At 36.2% G+C, this 20,767-nt stretch overlaps 1 protein-coding gene across 1 annotated transcript in view; it reads right to left on the reverse strand.

Moving 5' to 3' along the window:
* Positions 1-1,652: 1,652 nt before the first annotated feature.
* Positions 1,653-20,767, reverse strand: part of LOC134839735 (patatin-like phospholipase domain-containing protein 7) — a 53,486-nt gene continuing 34,371 nt past the window's right edge. Inside the window, 12 exon segments of the mRNA XM_063855357.1 lie at positions 1,653-2,255; positions 6,966-7,069; positions 11,405-11,609; positions 12,012-12,124; positions 12,546-12,706; positions 16,695-16,872; positions 17,171-17,214; positions 19,145-19,261; positions 19,595-19,664; positions 20,025-20,065; positions 20,068-20,140; positions 20,722-20,738. Of these exon segments, the coding sequence (XP_063711427.1) occupies positions 1,823-2,255; positions 6,966-7,069; positions 11,405-11,609; positions 12,012-12,124; positions 12,546-12,706; positions 16,695-16,872; positions 17,171-17,214; positions 19,145-19,261; positions 19,595-19,664; positions 20,025-20,065; positions 20,068-20,140; positions 20,722-20,738 (1,556 nt within the window). The 3' untranslated portion in view covers positions 1,653-1,822.

Here is a 20,767-nt window from a genome sequence, read left to right on the forward strand (position 1 = left end):
AATTTGTTGAAAATTGTTATTCGAAAGCGTTGAAAATGAGCTCGCACAGCTACAGTCACTGGACATAGAAGAACTTTTTGTTAACAACGAGCAAATGAACGAGTTTTTTTTCACGTTTTCTCCTCAGCTGTTTGAGATACAGGGTTCAAAATCTGACAAAAGGTAGATGGAACTAGTTGGAAGGGCTCAATCGAGCCTAAAATTAAGAAACATTAGTTTTTGATGGCGTGAATTAGCTTGTATATCACAACTAGTTTTAGAGGTGTTCTTGCTGTGGAAACAACATCGCAATGAGTACAATGAATTTGACTAACTGGATTCAATTTAGTTCTTTGAGGTGATGAAAGGGACTTACTCGTTATACTACCAAAAAATGCCAGATAACAGAATTAGCAAATACTTGGTCCGGCAACGAGAAACGGTCATGTTGGTTTGACTACATTTTCACTTAAAATTCTTGGGAGCTTATACCAAAAAACCGGACAAAATTCATACACAACGCAACTGCTAATGAGAGTCTTATGCATGAATTACAGCAGTAATTTTTCCAACATAATTGCTGGTATAGTTTTATGGTGAGGGAATTCGATCATCAAGCGAAATTAGTCATAAAACTTTAGCTTTTTTCTTACGCCGGACCAAGTAACTCTGCTAGTTCTATTATCTGTCATTTTTTCGGCGGTGCAAATAGTAAATCACATTCATCAGCTTCTCACAGACTTAATTTGAACCCATATATTCAAGTTCCTTAAACTAGTTGCGAGGTTGTTCCCACAGCAAGAACACCTCTAAAACTAGTTATGATATTCTGGCTAATTTACGCCTTATTTTTTTTCAAGCTTTGGTTTTGAGCCCTTCCAGTTAGTTTAATCTACATTCTGTCAAAATTTAAACCCTGTATCTTAAATATTTGTTTGTGGAAAACAAAAGTTGCATTTTCTATGTTACATGAAAACGCAAAAACAAGAGTGTTAATCAATTCTTAAATTTTTAGAGACACGAACGTATTGACAAAAAGTACTTTTCTTTCATAGAACTGTCCCTACAGCTGATTTCTTGCATATCAAGGAAAATATAAGGACAAAGCTGCACTTCGCAAACACAAACAAAACGCCAAGACGTAGTTTTCAAAAGGTCAGAAAAGAAAAAAGCAAAACAACAACAATATTGAGCTTAGAAAAACCACAACTCTACAGGTCTAAGTTCGGACCTTCAAGTTGACTGCCCTACACAACAGTGCAACTGACGCCTACAGAAAAAAAACAGTAGGCAGTCATAAAGTGGACACACATGCTCATTATTCGAAATTCATTACTCTGACTATCAGAAAAAGTTAATCCAAAGTGTATTCCCGATACTCTGTTTTTAACATTTACAAGCTTCTAAGACAACGGATTCCAAAGTATATGTGAACATATCCGCAAATTTAGAAGCAAAGTTGCTAAGAATACCTAGAGGCAAACGCCCAATTGATGCAAACATTATTCTGAAAGCTTAACTTAAAGGTGAATTTTTGATGTGATCTTTTCATTTATTCATACTTGGTTTAAAAAATGAGTGCTATGATATGCTTTAAATAATTTTTTATAAATAAATATATTTCGATTGAAAAATTCCTTTCGCTATTCATTCTTCAGGTTTTGTAATTTAAAGAGATAAGAATTTTAAATTCACGAAATTCAAAGCTTTATTTTGCAAACAAAGCTATGATATTCCTGTTTTATCTATCAATTGAAGCACAATTTATCTATCGCAAGCACCTTCAGTTTAATTTAACTACCTACTCTAGTTAAACTAATTTACTTAATTTGGCCAAGTTAGTTTAGTTATCATCGCTTGATTGCTCGTTTCGGTCCTGTGAGCTACTTGCACTTCGTTTCTTGCGATTTTGATTGGCTGAATAGTTTCCTTCACCGAAGCTTGTGCTCTCCATTAAAGTTATGTGACGATTCGTCCCCGCGAACCGATTCCTCACTTCGCTGCCGCCGTTCGTTCTCCCCGCATTACCGCGAGCGAACTTAGCATGTTTTTCGTTTGCTGGGCCATTGCGATTTGAACCTTGCCTCGGCAAACTTTCAATAGTGTCGTGGCCGCTTGTTGTCGGCTTTTCCGAAGTGATCCTCGTGTCTCTGTTGTCGTTGGTGTCCCCGTGTGAAATGTCTTCTTCGTGAGGTAGAGTTTGATTGGTATAATAGTAGTTGCTCTCCTCTTTAAATGGAGGCAGTGCACCTTGACTCGTGAAGACAGTACTTGAGCTAAAAACAAAATCATAACCAATATACGGAACGAAATAATAAAATCAAGGAAACCAAAACCATGGAGGGAGTGTCGTGATCTTAGTTTGCATTCACGTTTAAAATCGATTTGCAGGTCATGGCTGACCCTGTCAGTGGTTTCACTTCAGTGGAGTTCTTGTTCATTGCAGGTCTTTTTTTGTTTTAACCATGCAAACATTTTTGTTGATGCAAACATTATTCTGAAAGCTTAACTTAAAGGTGAATTTTTGATGTGATCTTTTCATTTATTCATACTTGGTTTAAAAAATGAGTGCTATGATATGCTTTAAATAATTTTTTATAAATAAATATATTTCGATTGAAAAATTCCTTTCGCTATTCATTCTTCAGGTTTTGTAATTTAAAGAGATAAGAATTTTAAATTCACGAAATTCAAAGCTTTATTTTGCAAACAAAGCTATGATATTCCTGTTTTATCTATCAATTGAAGCACAATTTATCTATCGCAAGCACCTTCAGTTTAGTTTAACTACCTACTCTAGTTAAACTAATTTACTTAATGACACTTATTTTAATGAATAATTTGAGTCTTTTTAGCTTAGTTTTATTAGTAAGTAACAGGAAAGTACAAAATTTTTTTTGATATGGCGCATTCAATAGCGATTTTAACCGACGTACGGGGAGTTATCTAACGTTGTGGCAATATCATACAACCGACCCAGATATCCCTTGCACAGACTGGAGCGATTATTTTCACCTCCAAATTATCGCTAAAAGAACATTGACATCGGCAACCTTATAAATTTGGCAGAATAAAGTGAAATTTGTCAGGCCGTCGCTGAACATCCAGCGGAAAAAGAGTCAGAAACGGAGAAAACGAGAAGATTATTTGGAAGAAAAACGATGAGAAAACGACAAAAAAACGCTTATCTCAAACAAATTTTTGAAAAATTTCTAGCATAATCTTTTACCAAACAACCAAATGAAACTTTCGAGAAACCCAAACTCCTTTATCACTGAATCGTAAACAGAAGGATAGAGAGTATCTGGTATAACTTTAGAAAGCTTTAGCTGTGACGGCAAAGAAGTGTTACAAGAAAATTTTGAGTGTAAACAAGGCTGCTCATATATCAGAGCGAAAACCCGAATGTTCCGACGGCACTTTAAGGCCAGTTTAGAAGTTTTTTGATTAAAAAATTTACGAAATAAATGAAAAAAATATATAAGTTTCTATTTTCTTTCTTCACTTTATCGCACCATAAGCTAATGTAAACTACAAAGGGATGTGTTAAGCGTCTTGTATCCTAATACTACGACAACTTAACTCAATTTCATTTGCAGCGCATTGATCCGCCGCTTACTCGTGTTACAAAAGTGCAAAATATTGCGCAATAATTATCCCAAATTGGCCAAATAAGCAACTTTCAAACCCCCATAACTTTACAAAAAACAGTCACAAGAAAATTGATCGCGGAAGTTTTGCAATTCTGTCTCTGTTCCGTCTGCAGAAATTAAATTTTTTTCACAAAAACCCGTTTTATTTCAATTTTGAAACTTATTTCAAAATTACCTTTTTACATAATAAGTTTTGACAAGACTGCCCTTGGCTTTCTATATTCTTTGGTGCGGTTGGTTTCATGTTACCAAATCCAAAACTTTGAGAATTGTTGCAAATTAACCGCTTGTTTAGGTCTGTTTAATGTCAGAACCACTTCAAATACTTCAATAAAAACTTAATCCGTCTTATGAAAAAGTGTTTTCTGTTTATCTTCGTGATCATCCCAAGTACCGTTCCATTGTTACTCGAAACAAACTTGACATTGAATTAAATAAACAATCCAGCTTTGGCATTGTTTATAACTTACGGAATTGCTTGCTTGTCTTTGATGATACCTATGAAGAGGATAAAATTTGCAGGAAATTTTACCACAAGTCAACTCCCGCTTTGTCAGCGGAAGAGCACAGTTTATAAATCTTGTATTTTAAAGAACAGTTTACAAAACATTTTCAATAGAAAACTGACAAGCATTTAGAAGACTGCAGTTGTAATGATTTGCAACCAATTTTAGACCAAAAAAATTTATAGTTTATGTCATAAAAAACAGCATATAAAAGGGTCATTAGTGAGAGTATCGAAATTGCACTCACTAATGCTTTGATCGTTTTAGAAGACATTTGAAACCATTTGGATTTGCCAGGAGACTTAACATCATAGGGCCCTTAAGAAGTTACAAAAAATCTATGAAAACTAAAGACACCCAGCCTTGAAAGTAGAAAGGTGAAATCTCAATCTGAAATATGAGAATTACAAAAAAGCATCTTGCGATTTCTCCGTGGAAGGACACAGTTTGTAAATTTTGTACTTTTAAGGAAATCCTAACTGGGATCAATATTCCATCTGGACCTAGAGAGGCTCTTGAGGGGGTGTTGTTTTGTGTGGTAGGTGGGTAGATGATAGGTGTTATTTACTGCGAAAACTTAGCCCCACCAACACGGATTCAGAACGTTTCACTCAACTACTACAGCCCTGTCTACAATAGATTTTTTTTTATATCAGATGGTTTTAACCACGATGGTTTTAACCAAAACAGATGGTTTTAACCAAAACGAACAGTACTAGCCACTCTTGACTTGTCGTTCGATATGGTATGCCACCGTACTTTAGTCAAACTGCTGCACGGTTCCAGCTTACTTGAAGGGATAGTCAGATGGCTCTCAATTTATCTTAGCGGGCGCCAAGCCATGACCCTATTTAGACACCAGCTATCGACAACCGGGATTGCCCGTACAGGGGTTCCTCAAGGTTCAGTACTTTCCCCACTCTTTTCAACTTTTACGAACATGATGCTCCTCTAAGGCCACCCAAAGTAAAACTTCAATCTTACGCAAACTTACAAATCTCACCCTTTTGTTCAATCAAGCAATATCGTAGAGGTGTCCGGCATTTTAACTAATTACTTAAACGAGCTCCATGAGTTTTTTTTACAAACAGACACTTAGTGTTCTCCGCTCCGAAAGGATCAGTGGGTTTCTTCTCGAAAGGAACAACAAAGCGTTCAACTCCAAACCAACTGTTTTATGAATTCCTCCGTTCTCGCCGTCAAAAAAAACCAAAAAGATTGTGTTTTTTGACCCGTCCCTCAACTTTGCGGAGCTTTGTAAGCAAACCGCCATGAAAGCCGCGCGCATGATATCGATCCTGAAGGCTCTGTCCGGGATGACCTAGGGAAAATCCAAAAAACCATTGATTGTAACGTTCAAATCTCTAATCAGACCAATACTCGATTACTCCTGCCCAGCTTAGTTCCATGCTGCAAGCAATTCTTCCCTGAACAAATTACAAGTCGTTCAAGACGCACCTCTCCGTGTTGTGACAGGGTGCACGAAGATGAGCTCCATAGACCACCTTCACATTGAATGCAAACTATAATCCGTGCAACAGCACCACAAACTTCTATCCACTCAGTTTCTTTTTTTTTCCAGAAATCGTAACTTCACTTCCATTCCCTTCATTTCTATTATAGGTTCCCCTTCCCTCGCAGACAAATCAAACCTAACTTTGAGTCAACTTTTTAAGAAAAAGTCGACGAACGAATCTCTAAGACAAGCAATTTTACCCCATTAAACGAAAGCACGGCCTGAAGCAACTTCGTTTTTAATAATTTTAAACCTCTTGTAAAAAGGATCCACAAAAACCACGTAACAAATGCAATCAAAATTATCCCGCTGCGAGCACCCGATATCTCCTCGACTGAAAAACTGCCTCCACGTTCAACAAGGAGCACGTTAGCACAGCTCAGATCCGGCTACTCCCCATTTTAAATACCTATCTTAATCGAATAGACCCCAATGCCCCCCAAACAGTCCCCACTGTCCGTCTCCCCATACTACTCTCCACCTCTTTAAATGCCCCACAAATCCGACTGAACTGACCCCGATAGACCCGTGGCTACGGCCGGCCGAAGTAGCAATGTTCCTTGAACTCGGGCCAAGCTGGCATGACGCGCCCCCTGTGGGCAACTAAGAACAACAATATCACCCGATCCAAAGGTCGGCCAATCAGTGGAGACAAACATAGCGGGCTCACCAACAGTATAGCTTTCTGATGGTTTCGAGGTTTCTTTTCACATTGACAGCCTGGTTATCGGAAAATGAAATATTAATTGGATGAAATGGACCAATCAGTTGATAGACCATCAGTCGCATAGAAAGACATTTTTTAAAAGAAAAACTCTTGAAATTTTATATACCTTGCTATTAATGCTATTCAACTAACTTTCATTCTTTTAGATGATGATGCTCGTAATCCTATCTAAATATCAAACTTGGCGTTGATCTTCGAAAAAAAAAATCAATTCTGGGCCCTCTCCCCGAGGGAAGAGACGTCATAGTAATAATTTGCTATCAAAGTTGTTTCCTTGCAAAGGTAATGTCGCGATATTTATTTGCATTCAAATTATCAGGTTGTATTCAAATTAGATAACAGATCTGTTGAAGTGCTTGTTCATACTAGCTCTGTTATTGTTATTAGCTCAGATACATAATTATAAATTTTTATTTTTATTTTTATTCCAGCCAATTTTCATCCCCGCCAAACTGATTCTAGTCAACTTCGATTCCAGACAACTTCGATACATTTACCGCTTTTGGTAAAGACCGTCAATGCATATGAATTAATACTGAAAGCAGATTTTATAGCAAGTAATTTAAATTTAAATCCATTCTTACTGTTCGTCTGAGCTTTCGGCAGTCGAGAACTGGTTGTCTTTGTCCGACAGCATCTGGCGCGATATCCGGGAGGCTACTTGGGCGAATTCGTCCATGCTCTCTTTCTAAGTACATACATTTCGATTAGGTTAGCCAGGAAAACACTTAACAACCTACAAACTGCATCTATCATATGCAATCTATCCAGGGCGGTAGGAGTAATAGTACAAAGTGGGCAAAGCACTCTTCAAAACACGCAAAAAGTCATTGCATGCTGATGATAATAAAAATTAGTTTTATGAATGGATTTTTGTTTAAACTGAAAAAGGTATCTGACATGACTTCAAACCAAAGCCAATAAACAGTTGCAAAGGCGTCACTGAAATAGGGTAACTGAACACCCACGTTTTGAGTCAACTTTCAGCTGTGGGAGAATATGATTTATTTGATTTTTGATTTAACTAAACCAATTTGAACAGACGTTATTCATAACTTTTGCATTCCTCTGAGAATTGCTTCAAAATAAGGTGCATGAGAAAAACAGTCAAATGATATAGAAGCAACACAGGATCATTCAACTACAAAAATTCATTGAGGAACACTCCAAAGTCAAAAAATTAGGCAGCCAACTTTGACCACTCCGTCGCTGAGACCTGATAAATACTGTATTTATTGTTGTATTCGAAGCAGATAGTCTAAAGAGGGGACCCTTTGGGTCGGCAGGGGGTCGAAACCCTGAGGGACAGGCGTCCAACCAAGTGGTCAAAGAACTACCAAAAATTTCTAAATTAGAAGGCAAAACCCTTTCATTTCGCTACATTTTTTTCCGTAAAGCTCTCAATTATTAGAAATTTCTAAGAAGAGATCGCAATGTAGAAAATCTAGCAACCATTTAGTTTAATTGCCTTGCATTCCGCCTTCATTGCAAGCGATTAATTTTTGACAAACCCCTGGCTTCATTTACGCGAAAAAAACACATGGTAAAAATTACCCTAAAAAATTTAAGCCGTATACATAATACATATACTGATACTCAATACAGAAAATTGCGACTACAAAAAACTAGCTGTATAGCCTTTTGTGACCCAGCACTGAACTCGTAAATCAAAGTACATTTTTAATTTTACTTTCCTTATAAAATTTTTGAGCATGGGAAATAAAGTAAGAATTTTACTACTGTTGCATAGTATTAATTGTATATTGGCATGTGATCTATTCACGATTTTCAAGTAAGCGATGATAAATGTAATCAAAAACATAACTGCTTGTATCAGGGCGAAGCCCTGAATGTTCCGACTGCCTTTTAAGGTTTATGGAGCAGTAATAACATAAATATCATTAACAAATTAAATGTAATAAAATAAAAAATTTCTAAAATTTAAAATTTTTTTCAATAAAAATCATCCCCCCACACGCCATATAAAAAACAAAAAAAAAGATTTCGCACCTTGTAACTAATCAATTATGGTAAATAAGCTTCTTTCAACCAATCTGGAACGATTTCTATGACTGACTAAATCTCCGCTTACGCTTTAATAGCGCGATATATATCGCGCGTTAATTGTCCCGAATTGGCCAAAATGGCATTTTAAGCCCCATTACTTCACGAAGAATGATCACAGGTGAAATGTCTTTTCAAATTTAAGCCCAAGACAACAATACCTTTTGAATGATATAGAAAACTCCGTTAAAAATGGCTAGTTAAAAAGTTGAAATTTGTTTGAAGAAAAAAAAACCACCCCGAGCACAAATAATCCATTACATTTGTATCGCAAATCGGAACAATAATTACGTGTGTTTAGAAAGGAAGTACTGCTAATTTGAAGTGAAAAATGTATTTCAATTTCAAATTGTTGAGCTAAAAACTGGAGAATACACTTTTCAGACATTTTCAGTAACATTGATTATAAAGGGGCCCTAATTGAAAAAAATGAACAGTTCAATTTCAAACAACTAGTAGAAATGGACTGCAAAAGAAACGTAGAAGTCAGGTAACACAATTTCAACCCCCGTTTTTCCGAGAAGTTGGGCGGAATTTGAAAACCAAATATTCCATAGCGCTCCTTGTAATTACTTCAAAATACATGCAAAATTTGACGGTCGTGAAATTATTATCGGATGAGGATTCGGTCACAGGCACAAAAACACACAAACTTCTTTCTTTTACACAGAAGTCAGGTAACTATAAGTCAGCAAACACAAGCGAGAACACGACAAAAAGCAGCCATTCAGCAACGGAAGCTTAGATATGTAACATATGTAACAAACTCTAACCACAAATAAGGCAGAGAACAGATGTTATGCAATTTCCAATGCTACAGCAATTTCCAAAAAATAAACACTTTTAAAAGACATTTTTATTTGCGCGTCACGTTAGAAAAAAAGAAGGCTCGTAATAATACACTAAGCTGATGGTTAGTGTAATTATATGTATAGAAGAATAGCTAGAGAGGATGTGAGTCCGCAATCAGGTACTTCTGGTAGTATATATTGACCATACTATATACCAATTGCCCCCAAATACTTTAGACAATCATTCTCAACTAATTTTGAAAACTAATTAAAAACATTTGGCGTCGAAGACAAAACTTTAAGCGGCGAACAAAAAAATCGAATAAAAACCTAAACTAATAAAAATCGCCGATCTTAAATGTTGCGACAACACAACAAACTTATTGGTTTTTTTTTAAATTGAGAAACAAAGGGAAGTAGAATCTGCTCAAAAAGTTATTCTAGGCGTGCTTCTTGAGAAATTATCGTTAAAAACCTTAACTGAGCTGGAAATAATTTGTGGCTGCATGAAAAATTAGTAGAAAAGTTTCCGTGAAATTTTAATGTGTGATTCTTGAGTGAACTCGCGTGCAAATTACACTTCGCAAACACAAAACTTCGCTGACAAAAAATACATAAAATATTAGCGCAAATTGAGCCTTTCCGTACTGTCACAACTCACGTTAAACTTAGATTAAACAACTTTGAACATTTTTCCAAGTTCTTTTTGAAAACCCGCTTAAGATTCGAAATCATTTTTGAGCCGGACGCCCCCCTAACGCGTTAATAAAACGACATAAAAATCACTTGAACTATCCCAAAATGGCAATTTTCCAACCTCGTAATTTTACCAATTTTAACAAAAAACGCTACAACTTTCTACCAGAAAATTATTTTTGAATTCCAGCCACGAGGTTTTGACACAGACGCGAAGCTGTGCTTTGCAAACACATGCGAGAGCACGACCAAAAAGCAGCTCTATCAAGTGAAATAAGAAAAAGTAGAAATAAGCCTCGAATCAGTAATAACTAAAGTACGTGTAGGATTCGAATCTGCAACCTTGCAACATTGAGTCTCACGCATAACCACTCAGCCAAGGGTGCTTAAGTACCCCAAACACTAGCCACTAATAAACAAGCTGGTGGCCAGTCAATAAGCAGATTGGTGTAAGAGCAGAATGGGTCCAAGAGCAGAAAAACAGGAAAATATCAGCTTTTATTTGCTAATCTGTAAATTAATTATCAGAAATGTCAATAACACCAAGGCAATGAACATTTTATTCATAATATGAGTGATTTAATCGAGAACTTTTTTTAAAAATAATGTAATCAAAAAACTTAATGAAATTAGTCAATTTATGAATAAATTATTCGTTTTCTTGGTAGTTTTTGACGATTCTGAAAATTGTTTTTATCAATTAGCCCGTATCAATTCTGTTTTTCTGCTCTTGGACCTATTCTGCACTTGGACCATTCTGCTTATTGCTCCGCCTCCAACCAAGCTACATATATAATAAATTGTCTCTTCGATACCGCATGTAATAAATTGGAAAGCATAAAGCCAAATTATGTATAAATTATGCATTTCAAAAAAATTGCGAGATACATTGAGTTGGAAAATTTCTAAAATCGAGCCTTTTATCATTGTACTGCTGTTTGAAACAATTAACTGTTTTCGGTTCATTTGATGAATTAAAAATGCATCAACTGTGTTAGCTTTTTACTTATCAAATGTTAGAGCAGATATGAAATTATACTGCTACCGCAGCCTACCGATTCAAAAGTGGCACCAAAAGTAGCACTTATTTGCGACTTAGGAAATAAAGAAGGTTCGTACTAATACACTCGCCTAGCAAGTGTACTTAAGATGTACTAATAGAGGATAAATTACAGAGTTTAGACCTCAGAATACTAAGCTAACGCACAAACTTTGCAATTGAAATGAATGACGAATATTCGACGAGATGAATGACGAAAAGAAGGTTCGTACTAATACACTCGCCTAGCAAGTGTACTTAGGATTTACTAATAGAGGATAAAAATACAGAGTTTAGACTTCAGAATGCTAAGCTAACGCAAAAATTTTGCAATTGAAATGAATGATGAATATTCGGTGCTCCAGAAAAATATCGAAATGATTGATAAGAGAGTTAGGTACATCAAAGCAAATTGTAGCTTAAGCACACGTACCATGGAGTATTTGTGCTTGTATGAGTTGCTGGCTCTAGTGCGGTAGGGACTGGACGCAGACATGATTAGATCATCGGAGTCACTGGCAGTGTCCAGGAGTTTCGACAGGTAGTTACCCTTCACCCACTGCTGGAACAGGGCAGCTGCATGGTCATAGCCCAACTGGTAGATCTCATCGAACAGACCAAAACTTAGAGTCTTGTATCTAGAACAAAAACAAGCGTGGGTTGTTGAAAAAAATCACAAAAAATAGACAAGCAGTTCTTGTTCGTTTTCAGCACAGTCTGGAAAGAGTTTTGCACCTTTCATGATTCACACCTCTTTGATTTCAGTGGCACATTTTGCGGCAATCATGCCACCTAAATCATCGAAGCGAAAGAGGTGCGTAATAAATGACGGTAGCTTCAAGATTTCAGCACAATGTTTATGTTAGAAACAACTTCACGTGCAACTCAAGCAAAAACCCCTAACAAAAGTGAAGACATAGGAAATTTCAGCAAAAAATTGGACCAACAAAAGCTATATTTTGGTTACCATAGATGCCACAGAGGAGGAAACAGTCTAAGAGATCCAAAATGGTCTCGAGGAGACTGGATAATGAAGTTACTTGTCTATGGGTGGTCTGACGTAGTCGCAGTAGGGCGAATTCTTCACCTCCTCCAGCTGTTTCTTGCACAGCACGTAGGCCAGTCGAGACTGGATCTCCTCCATGCCAGGTACCTACAGACAAACGCATACGCATACACACAACACATTGTTCACATAGATGACAGAATGAGAGCAACACTCAGCCAGGGTAAGAGGAAGATTTCCTGCATCAAGTTAACCCCCCTCCCCCTTAAAATAGAACAATATACAATATACGATCTTCCCCCGCAATATTTAATTTCGATTGGAAATGCTTGGTCTAAGGTTAATTCCAAATGCTTAATTCTCAAATACTAGAGATTACTCAAGTTATGATTACTCCAGATTAACAGCACTATACTCATCCATGAGGAAAAAACATACAACTTTATGGAGATTTGTTGTTGCACTGCTGATTAACACCTCCTTTAAGGCTATTTTTACGGGCTGCATAATCTTGCCTCCGCACCCTTAAGCAACAAGCACCCTGGAGGGTGTGGATGGATGACCTTACCCTGATGGGTGGGTTTTTGGAGGGAAAGGGATTCCACTTGTTTGCCAACACCCACCACCCACTCAAGTAGTCCCCGTAGTTGGTCAGATTCTGACTGTCCTGACTACCCACATCAACAGCAATCACTCTTCTGGGATTCCACAGCTCCTTCATTATGTCCGCTGAACAGGAACAAAACAACAAAATTGCAATGAAATCAAAAAGTTACACAAAATCTACACGGTAAAAGCAAATGCCGATCCAGAAATAATCTATCAAGGGATACAGTTTCAATGCATTTGACAAAAAAAATGTTAAAAAATCGGCAGGTGCTCTATCGGCATTTTTGAATATTATCATCGATATTGAAAGCAAAGATTATTTACAAGACTAAAAGCGAGAAGTCAGTTGTGCAATGATGAAGCAGGTCATGATCAAAAGCAGATTAATTAATATTATGATTATACAAACAAAATTAGTAAAAAGTGCACAAAGTGAAAACAAACAGCAGTAACATAAAACTCAATTTTGTTGGATTGATTGGAAAGAATTGGTAACAAACAAATGACCGATTGGTTATAAAAGATGACATCACCAAATAAACGGTGGTAGCTCGTCCGTATTCCAGATAGTCACAATCTAATCGAACTACAATTCCTTAGTATTGCACATATGGAAGATGCGCTTCGCCAACACAGCAAAAAAAAATTCATGAAACCGAAAATAAACTGGAGAAAGAAATGCAAAACACCTTGTGACTCCCGGATTTGAACCCATAAGATGCTTCGTCATGGGCAAGCACTTACACAGTCCACTCATTCACAAAGAGCTAATTATTAGTAGAAATTCACACATATTTGAGTAATAATTACCAGGCATGCAAGTTCTTAAAATACTAGGCTGAAACCCTTGCTTTGCTTGGCTAATAACCTTCAAAAAGGTGATAGAAAACAGCCAAAAGTGTGAAGTATAGCAAATAGACATACTAAAAAAACATCATTTTAAATAATTTTCAATTTCTAACATCTTTTATGACACTTTTTTAAAGCCAAACAAGGATAGCCGGCTGCTGTGCAAGTAGCACAGAATGTTCCGACCACATTCGTAAAAAACTACGGAAAAAAAAACTTTTGTTACCTTCAGCGTAGTTTCTTCTGCGTGGTGTGATTAGAGAATTATAAAAGCGCGTAGAAAAATAGTGAACCAGGCATAAAACACTGCTGCAATTGTCTTCCAAAAAATAAATAAACGAAAAAAGGGAAAAAAACTTCCTAATTTCCTAATTTTTAGCATTAAAATTTTTAACTTTATGAAAACTTTCAAGGCCAGAAAGCGCTTAATGAAGCTTCCAAAACAGTTTTTTTTTTCAGTAAAACCAAGGTTTTTTTAGCCTGAAGGGCCAATATTTACATAAAACGAACGTTACTCGATCGTTTATTCGCTCGAAAATAGTCGAAAAATCAGAAATTTCAAACCGGTTTTTCTCGACACTGGGAATATCACTAAACCCATTCCAATGATTATTTGTGGTACCTGGTTTTGCGTGGAAAACAAAGAAAAAAACTAAAACACTCCCGAATACAAAGAAAATTCCTCCATTTTTCAAATGATCGAATCAATAACCCAAATTAAGAAAACGGGATTTACTACACAATCTGTCAATTAAAATTCACTTGAAAAAAAACTGGTTAAATGAATTGAAACCCGACTTGCTGCTTAATAGCTTAAAACATCATCATCTGTTCGAAGCTCCGTTGCAAAATCATAATTAGTTCAAATAAAATGAAAAGGTTAATAACAGTGAACTTAACAACGAACAAAACAAATAAAATGAAAGCATTTTGAAGGGTAATTGAACAATTTAGGTGGTAAACGAAAAATTGATTCACAATTTGATTAGCCTCAAATCGAACGTGAAAAGGACTAATGGGCTTTTTCGGTTATACCCCCTAAATGATGAAAATTTAAAGAAGAAATGTTTTCAACAAAATTGGCCCACAATTACTAGAAAATGCAAAATATTATTATGGGATTAGTAAAATCATAGCATTTTAAACTTATTTCACCGCAAACTAGCTTTTCTCCTTTTTTTGTCGTTTTCTGCACTTATATTTTATAAACAAGATGCCAAATGCCATTGTCGTTTAATTCGCACTTTTTGCATTTTTTTTAGCTTGATTTACCGTTCGGGTTATCAGCCCTGCATTTTTAAGTAAAATCAGTCCAATTTTGTATCAAAAAACTTTCATTTTCAATTTTTATCATTTAGGGGAGAGGTATAACCGAAAAGACCCGGCCTAACTGTTGCAATAAAGGGTGCTTCAATATTCGGCTAGCAATTTTTTCTAATTGGTTACATTGCTTCTGCTTTTTTTTTTGCTTTTCTGTCTCTCATAGTTGCATATTAAGTTCATTGTACTCTTGTCATTCGCCATGAAAAATACATTTTCCATTCAATAAAACAAAAAGAACGATAGGCTCATGCTGAATTGATGTGCGCAAAATTCAACTCTCGCAATAAAAAAATCAAGAAACTATGCATTGAAAAAGGCGAAATTTATCGGGCGAAAGTTTTAATTATTTATCATTGTGTGAGAGCGTTATTGTCCTATTTTAAAAAAAATTATTTAAAAAGCGCTGATGTCAAACTGTTAATTGCGTGAACAAATTTCGAAAATTCTCCTAAAAACAAAAAATACAACCTAAATAAAGGCAAATTCACATCATTCATTAGCAACAATGTTCATCCAATAATTATTGGATTGAAAAACATTGACGAACCCAATAAGTACCATTTTTCATGACTTGATGTAAATATACAAGTGAAGCAGCACTTCACGAAAACGAATAAAAAGAAACCACAGAAAACATTCTTACCGCCGATTTGATCGTTCCGCGTCAGTTAATCAAGAAGGCTCTGCATTCAAACTTCATTCTCCGAAAGCTTGGTTTATTTAGGTGCAAAGAACTTTCCTCAAAATCTACATGGGACTTTTTTAGCCACAGCGCAGGCAATGATTCAATCTACACGAAGATTAGATCAGTGAAACGATTCTAATAAACTCAAACATTTGCATCAGTCATAAACAACATTCAAGAAACACAGCAACAGGCAACGACGTGAAATGAGATGATCTAGTCTATCAGTTGATTTGAGAAGCTAAATCTACAATATATCCCAGATTCCCAGAACAGAAGTAAGATTCTTGCCGATTTCTGACATCACTAATCAGTCAGTCTTCAAATTCCATCTGCATGATAAGTTCACCATATTCAGCCAGGAACATCAAAACATAGCCAACTGACAGTTGCAAAAGAGTAAAAAACGCGAGGAAACAGAAAAAAAAACTGAATTGTTTTTTGAAAAATTTTCAACTGTCTAATTTACAAAAAAAAAATTAGATGGGCTTCAAGCTATATGAATTTCTAGAAAAAAATTATTATTTAAACTTTTTTATAATAAAATTAACCAACTTTGAGAAAACTGAATCAATAGATAAAATTTTTATTTGGCTGGCAAATCTGATAATTAATTTCCATTATCAAAATTAGAAGTCGATCACGTTTTTCGTGACCTTTACATTTTTAATGTTCGATAGTAGAAATTGCCTTCCTTTAAACAAAAGAAATGAAGTGAACTGAAAAAAATCAAAAGTCAAACCGCGAAAACCCAAAATTGAGCGCGAACAAATTTTAAACGTTTTCCTGAAAAAAAAAATCACCAAGATCTATATCAGAGTACTCACTACATTCATTACTGTTAAAAAACAACTAGGAGTTGCGGGAAGCTTAGTTAGGGGTAGGCGCTCATTTAACATTGCCATATTTTCCCCCAGGATTTTCTCTTTGCATTTTACCACATTGACTATGAGCCAACGGACTTGAACTTGTTCTTATGGCATCTTAAGCTCCATTATATACTGATTGTGGTTCAGCGCCGACAAAAAGATATTGAGTACTCTAGGGTTCCCACAGATCTCGAAAAATTATCAACCCCCTCCTAAATCCAAACATTTGACTTCCACACGCAACTTAACAAAAACGTGAACTTTTGAAGAGTGGAGAGGGAAAATGTCATAAAGGCTCTGATAAACTATTTGGATAATCAAAATTGCAAATTAGCGATGTCAGAATAGTATGTGAGTGTTGGTGGCCCCGACGGAGACAAACCGGGTACATTGTTGACATAGCATCCGTCAACTAGCAGGTGGTTGTCTTTGTGGTCTACGAAGGGTGGGAGGAAGGGGTTGTTGGACATGGAAGCACGCACGTAGTTCCAAACAGACCCTAGAACAACACAACAAACACACGCCAGTGCAGGTGCTGCTACAGTTATTTTCAGGTGCACCTATTTAGATAATAATTTAACTATTCTGTCACTATGCACTGTTAAGCTATTCTAAAACATTTAATTAGAATAAATAATTTGACACATGAGCAACACTGCACTTCGCATAAATGTGCTAAAAGAACAACAAACCATTGAAAAAATCTGGACAGCTAATTTAATACACGACAAACACTAGCGCCTAGCAAAAACTAGCGAGAACACGGCAAAAAGGCAGCTTAAAAAGTGAAATCAATAAGCTGAAATGAACGTCGAATTAAAAAAAAACTTTACTTCGTATCGGATTCAAACCTGCGACCTCGAGATCTAGAGTCTCATGCCCTGCCCTCTCAGCCACGAACGCTGAACAATCGGCAAACATAATTCACAAATAAAGCTGCTACATATGCTGAAAAATTGCGGAGTGCGGTCTGTATTTAGACAACCGCGTATTCATACTCGTCAGTAAGCAGACAAATGCCATATAAACCAATCAGAATCGAGATGAAGAAGCAAACTTTCGAAATTAATATTCATAAACTTATCCCTCGACTCGATTCTGATTGGTTAATATAGTATTTGTCTGCTTACTGACGAGTATGAATTAGCGGTTGTCTAATTACCGCTAGGTAGCCTAAATTGCCAATGCAATGCAGCAAAAGTGGCACCAAATACAAATAGACACAATTTTGACACAAGTAACAAATTGGAATATAACAAACTGAAGGCACCCTCACTACTTTTGTATGTAATAAACTGGAAAGCATAAAACCACATTAATGTATAAACTACGCATTTCAAAAAATTGCGAGATACATTGAGTTAGAAAATTTCTGAAATCGAGGTTTTATTATTGCTATGTTGTTTCAAACAAACAGCTTTTTTCCAATTAAAAATGCATCAACTGCGTTAACGTTTTACTATTCAAAAGTGGCACCAATATTTGCGACTTAGATTAGAAAAAACAATGGTCGTACTATTACACTACGCTCACTAAATTTCGGTAGTTTAAAGAATACAAGTTGCTTTGAAAAAGGAGAAAATTGGAACTTCAAAAAACCGAAGCAGGTGTGCATATTTGCAGGCTAAAATTAGGCTGTGTTTATTGCATTTTAAAACACTACTTGATTTGTAAAAGGTTGACAATACTTATTTTTAAACTTCAGCCAAGTGCGCGCTCTTCAAATTTCCCATTTTTAAATAGCAAATGACTTGCTAATCAAAACGTGCTAGTGCTAAGAGGGTGGTCGCCAAAATTTACCGAAGTAGATCAATTGCGTTTTTGACTTTACGCCCAAACGATCTTTTTGTAATTGATTATATTGAACTCGAGCTCCCAATTTCCAATTTTTTTGCGAGCGGAAAAATTGGCTTTGTAAATTTTTTTTAGAGTAGCACAAAACTGTCTGCACAATTTTGAACAAAATCTTTGAGATGACAAAAATTGATATGAAAAAAATAGGCGCTATATGTATCTAAGCCGTCCTGTGATTAATGAAAATAGAAGATTCATCTGCAAAACTCTGACTTAGGATCTGGAATACGGTCGAGATATAAAAAAAACATGCAATTTTGAAAACAGATAAAGTTAAGATAAAATGAATAGAAAAGACTTCAGGAATCAAGCAAAAGTATTAAATTTTACTCAAACTTCGGTAGGGTGACATTTCGTAACAAGCGAAAAATCGTAATAGTCATTGGCAAATAGAATACGCTGCGCTTACATCTGAGACGATAAGAATACTGTGGGTGGATCTGTGTTCCCTGCTAAATCTACTGTTATATATTGTCGCTTGTTACGAATTGTTGCCTGTTACGATTTGTCGCCTCACGTGTTCTCATTTTTGTAGTCCAAGGAACTCATTATTCAGACAGCAGGAACTTTTGCTTGGTTTTACTCTTTCGAGGGACAGAACAAATGGATTAACTTCCGGTAAGATAAAGTTCATGTAGTGACCAAGGGTGCTATGCTTATAAGTGAACTGCCTTGTTTTAATTGTACCCGAAGGGTGATTCCCTCATGGCAGAAGGGCCGAATGACAGAAAGTTTTATCAGCCAATCAGAAATCACTCTTCAACAATGTGAAACAAAATGTGAAAGTTCAGTTAGAGCTCAGCACAGCCTAAAGCATGCCAATTATTTGGCTGTCTTCTGCCATTTTGTCTTTCAGCCATGAGAATAGACCCCGGAGAGAAGACTGGGGAGAACTTCAAACAAGGTTGGGTTCATTTCATGACCAAAGGGTGCTTCCTAGAAGTGATAATCTTTGTTTATTGTCTATAGTGGGGTCACCTGGTAAGTTATTGACATAACCCCCATCTAGGAGGAGGTGGCCATCCGAGGGGTCACAGAGAGGGGGCAAGTAGCCGGACAGAGACATACTTGACCTCACGTAGCGCCAGATGTCCCCTGTTACCAAGGAGACAGGCAAGCGAAAAATAAATAAAATCAGTTGGGCTATCTTTTTTGAAAACACATTGCTATTTATAAGTGAATTTTTAATTTTGATTCAATAACGCTCTTGAATTTACATTTAAAACAAAAAATCTCAAGATAGATTGTTGAAACCAACTACTATTCAGGAATTGTAAGGGCTTTAAAGCAAAACATACAACCAGGTCTCTGGACAATTTATTTCAAGACATTTTTTTCAAACTATCAGCAAGATTGCCTCGTCTTATGCTGACCTATGGCAGATTCGTTCAAGTGATCACCAGCTGTTTTAAAACTAGTGCAATTTACCTGTCGAATGAATCCGGATACAGGACATTGATATGTCGGTGGTCACACAAAAGTAGGGAATCCACAGATCCTAAATACAACGCTGTGACGGCCTCTTCATAAGTCATTTAACCTTCCACAAGCTCGAGCACCTTGTCATTAACGTTTTTTATTGCGGAGGGATGTCAGTTTTTATAATCAGCTCTAATTGTTGAAAGTCTTGATATTTTAAGAGACATATTTCATGTTGGGTTAACTTTTGGGACATGAACTATCTTGAAATTATCCAATCTACTTATAACTTTACAAAATCGCTTGTTAATTTGCAGTATGAAAGTTTATCAGATTACTGGCCTGTCTGTTTCCTAGATGAGACGTCTACTGCTAGTTATCTATTTCATAAGCGCATGATCGAAAAATTCAGACTACCTGTAGAACAGGTGATGATTACCTCAATTTGGAGTTCATGGAATACTGCGCGTATTTGGTGGTGAAGATCTTCCCACTGAAGAAAGAGGTGTGCGGGTACGTGAGGTCAAATACTTTGAGCAGGTTCGAAGACATCAGCTAAACCAAAAAAAAAGAAGGATAGCTGATTGCTAAGGAAGTAGCACAAAATTTTCCGACCACCTAATAAAACATGGCCAACAGATGACAGTTAGAAAAAGTCAATTAACGTTAGTAAACAGAAAAAACAGTGACTTGTTTTTTTTTTTGAAAAAATATCAATTTTCGTAGAAAAAATAGATGACCTTAAAGCTGTTTGATTGATGATTGACCATATTTTGATATTTAACCCAATATGAAAAGACTGGGTCAATAGGTATTTGTTTTACTTCGGTGGAAATCTGAAAAACAAAATCCACTCCGAATTTGAAAGTCGATCATATTTTTGTGACCTTTACACTTTTGCTGTTCGATAGTGGAGTTTAACCTTGCTTTTCATAAGGGAAATGAACGTGAACATACTCGATAGTAATAGTAATCACACAGAGGAAGAAGCTGAGCCTAGCAAACACTAGCATGAACACAATAAAAACTCAAAAAAGTGAAATAAGAAAAAACAGAAAAAAACCTCGAATTCATAAAACTTCACTTCGTATCGAAATCGAGTCTGCGACCTCGAGAATTGGAATCTTACGCCTTGCCAGCTCAGCCACTAACGCTTAACAACCGACAAACACTAGTCACGAA

The sequence above is a fragment of the Symsagittifera roscoffensis genome, chromosome 2, assembly GCF_963678635.1.
Source record: "Symsagittifera roscoffensis chromosome 2, txSymRosc1.1, whole genome shotgun sequence".
Lineage (NCBI taxonomy): Eukaryota > Metazoa > Xenacoelomorpha > Acoela > Convolutidae > Symsagittifera > Symsagittifera roscoffensis.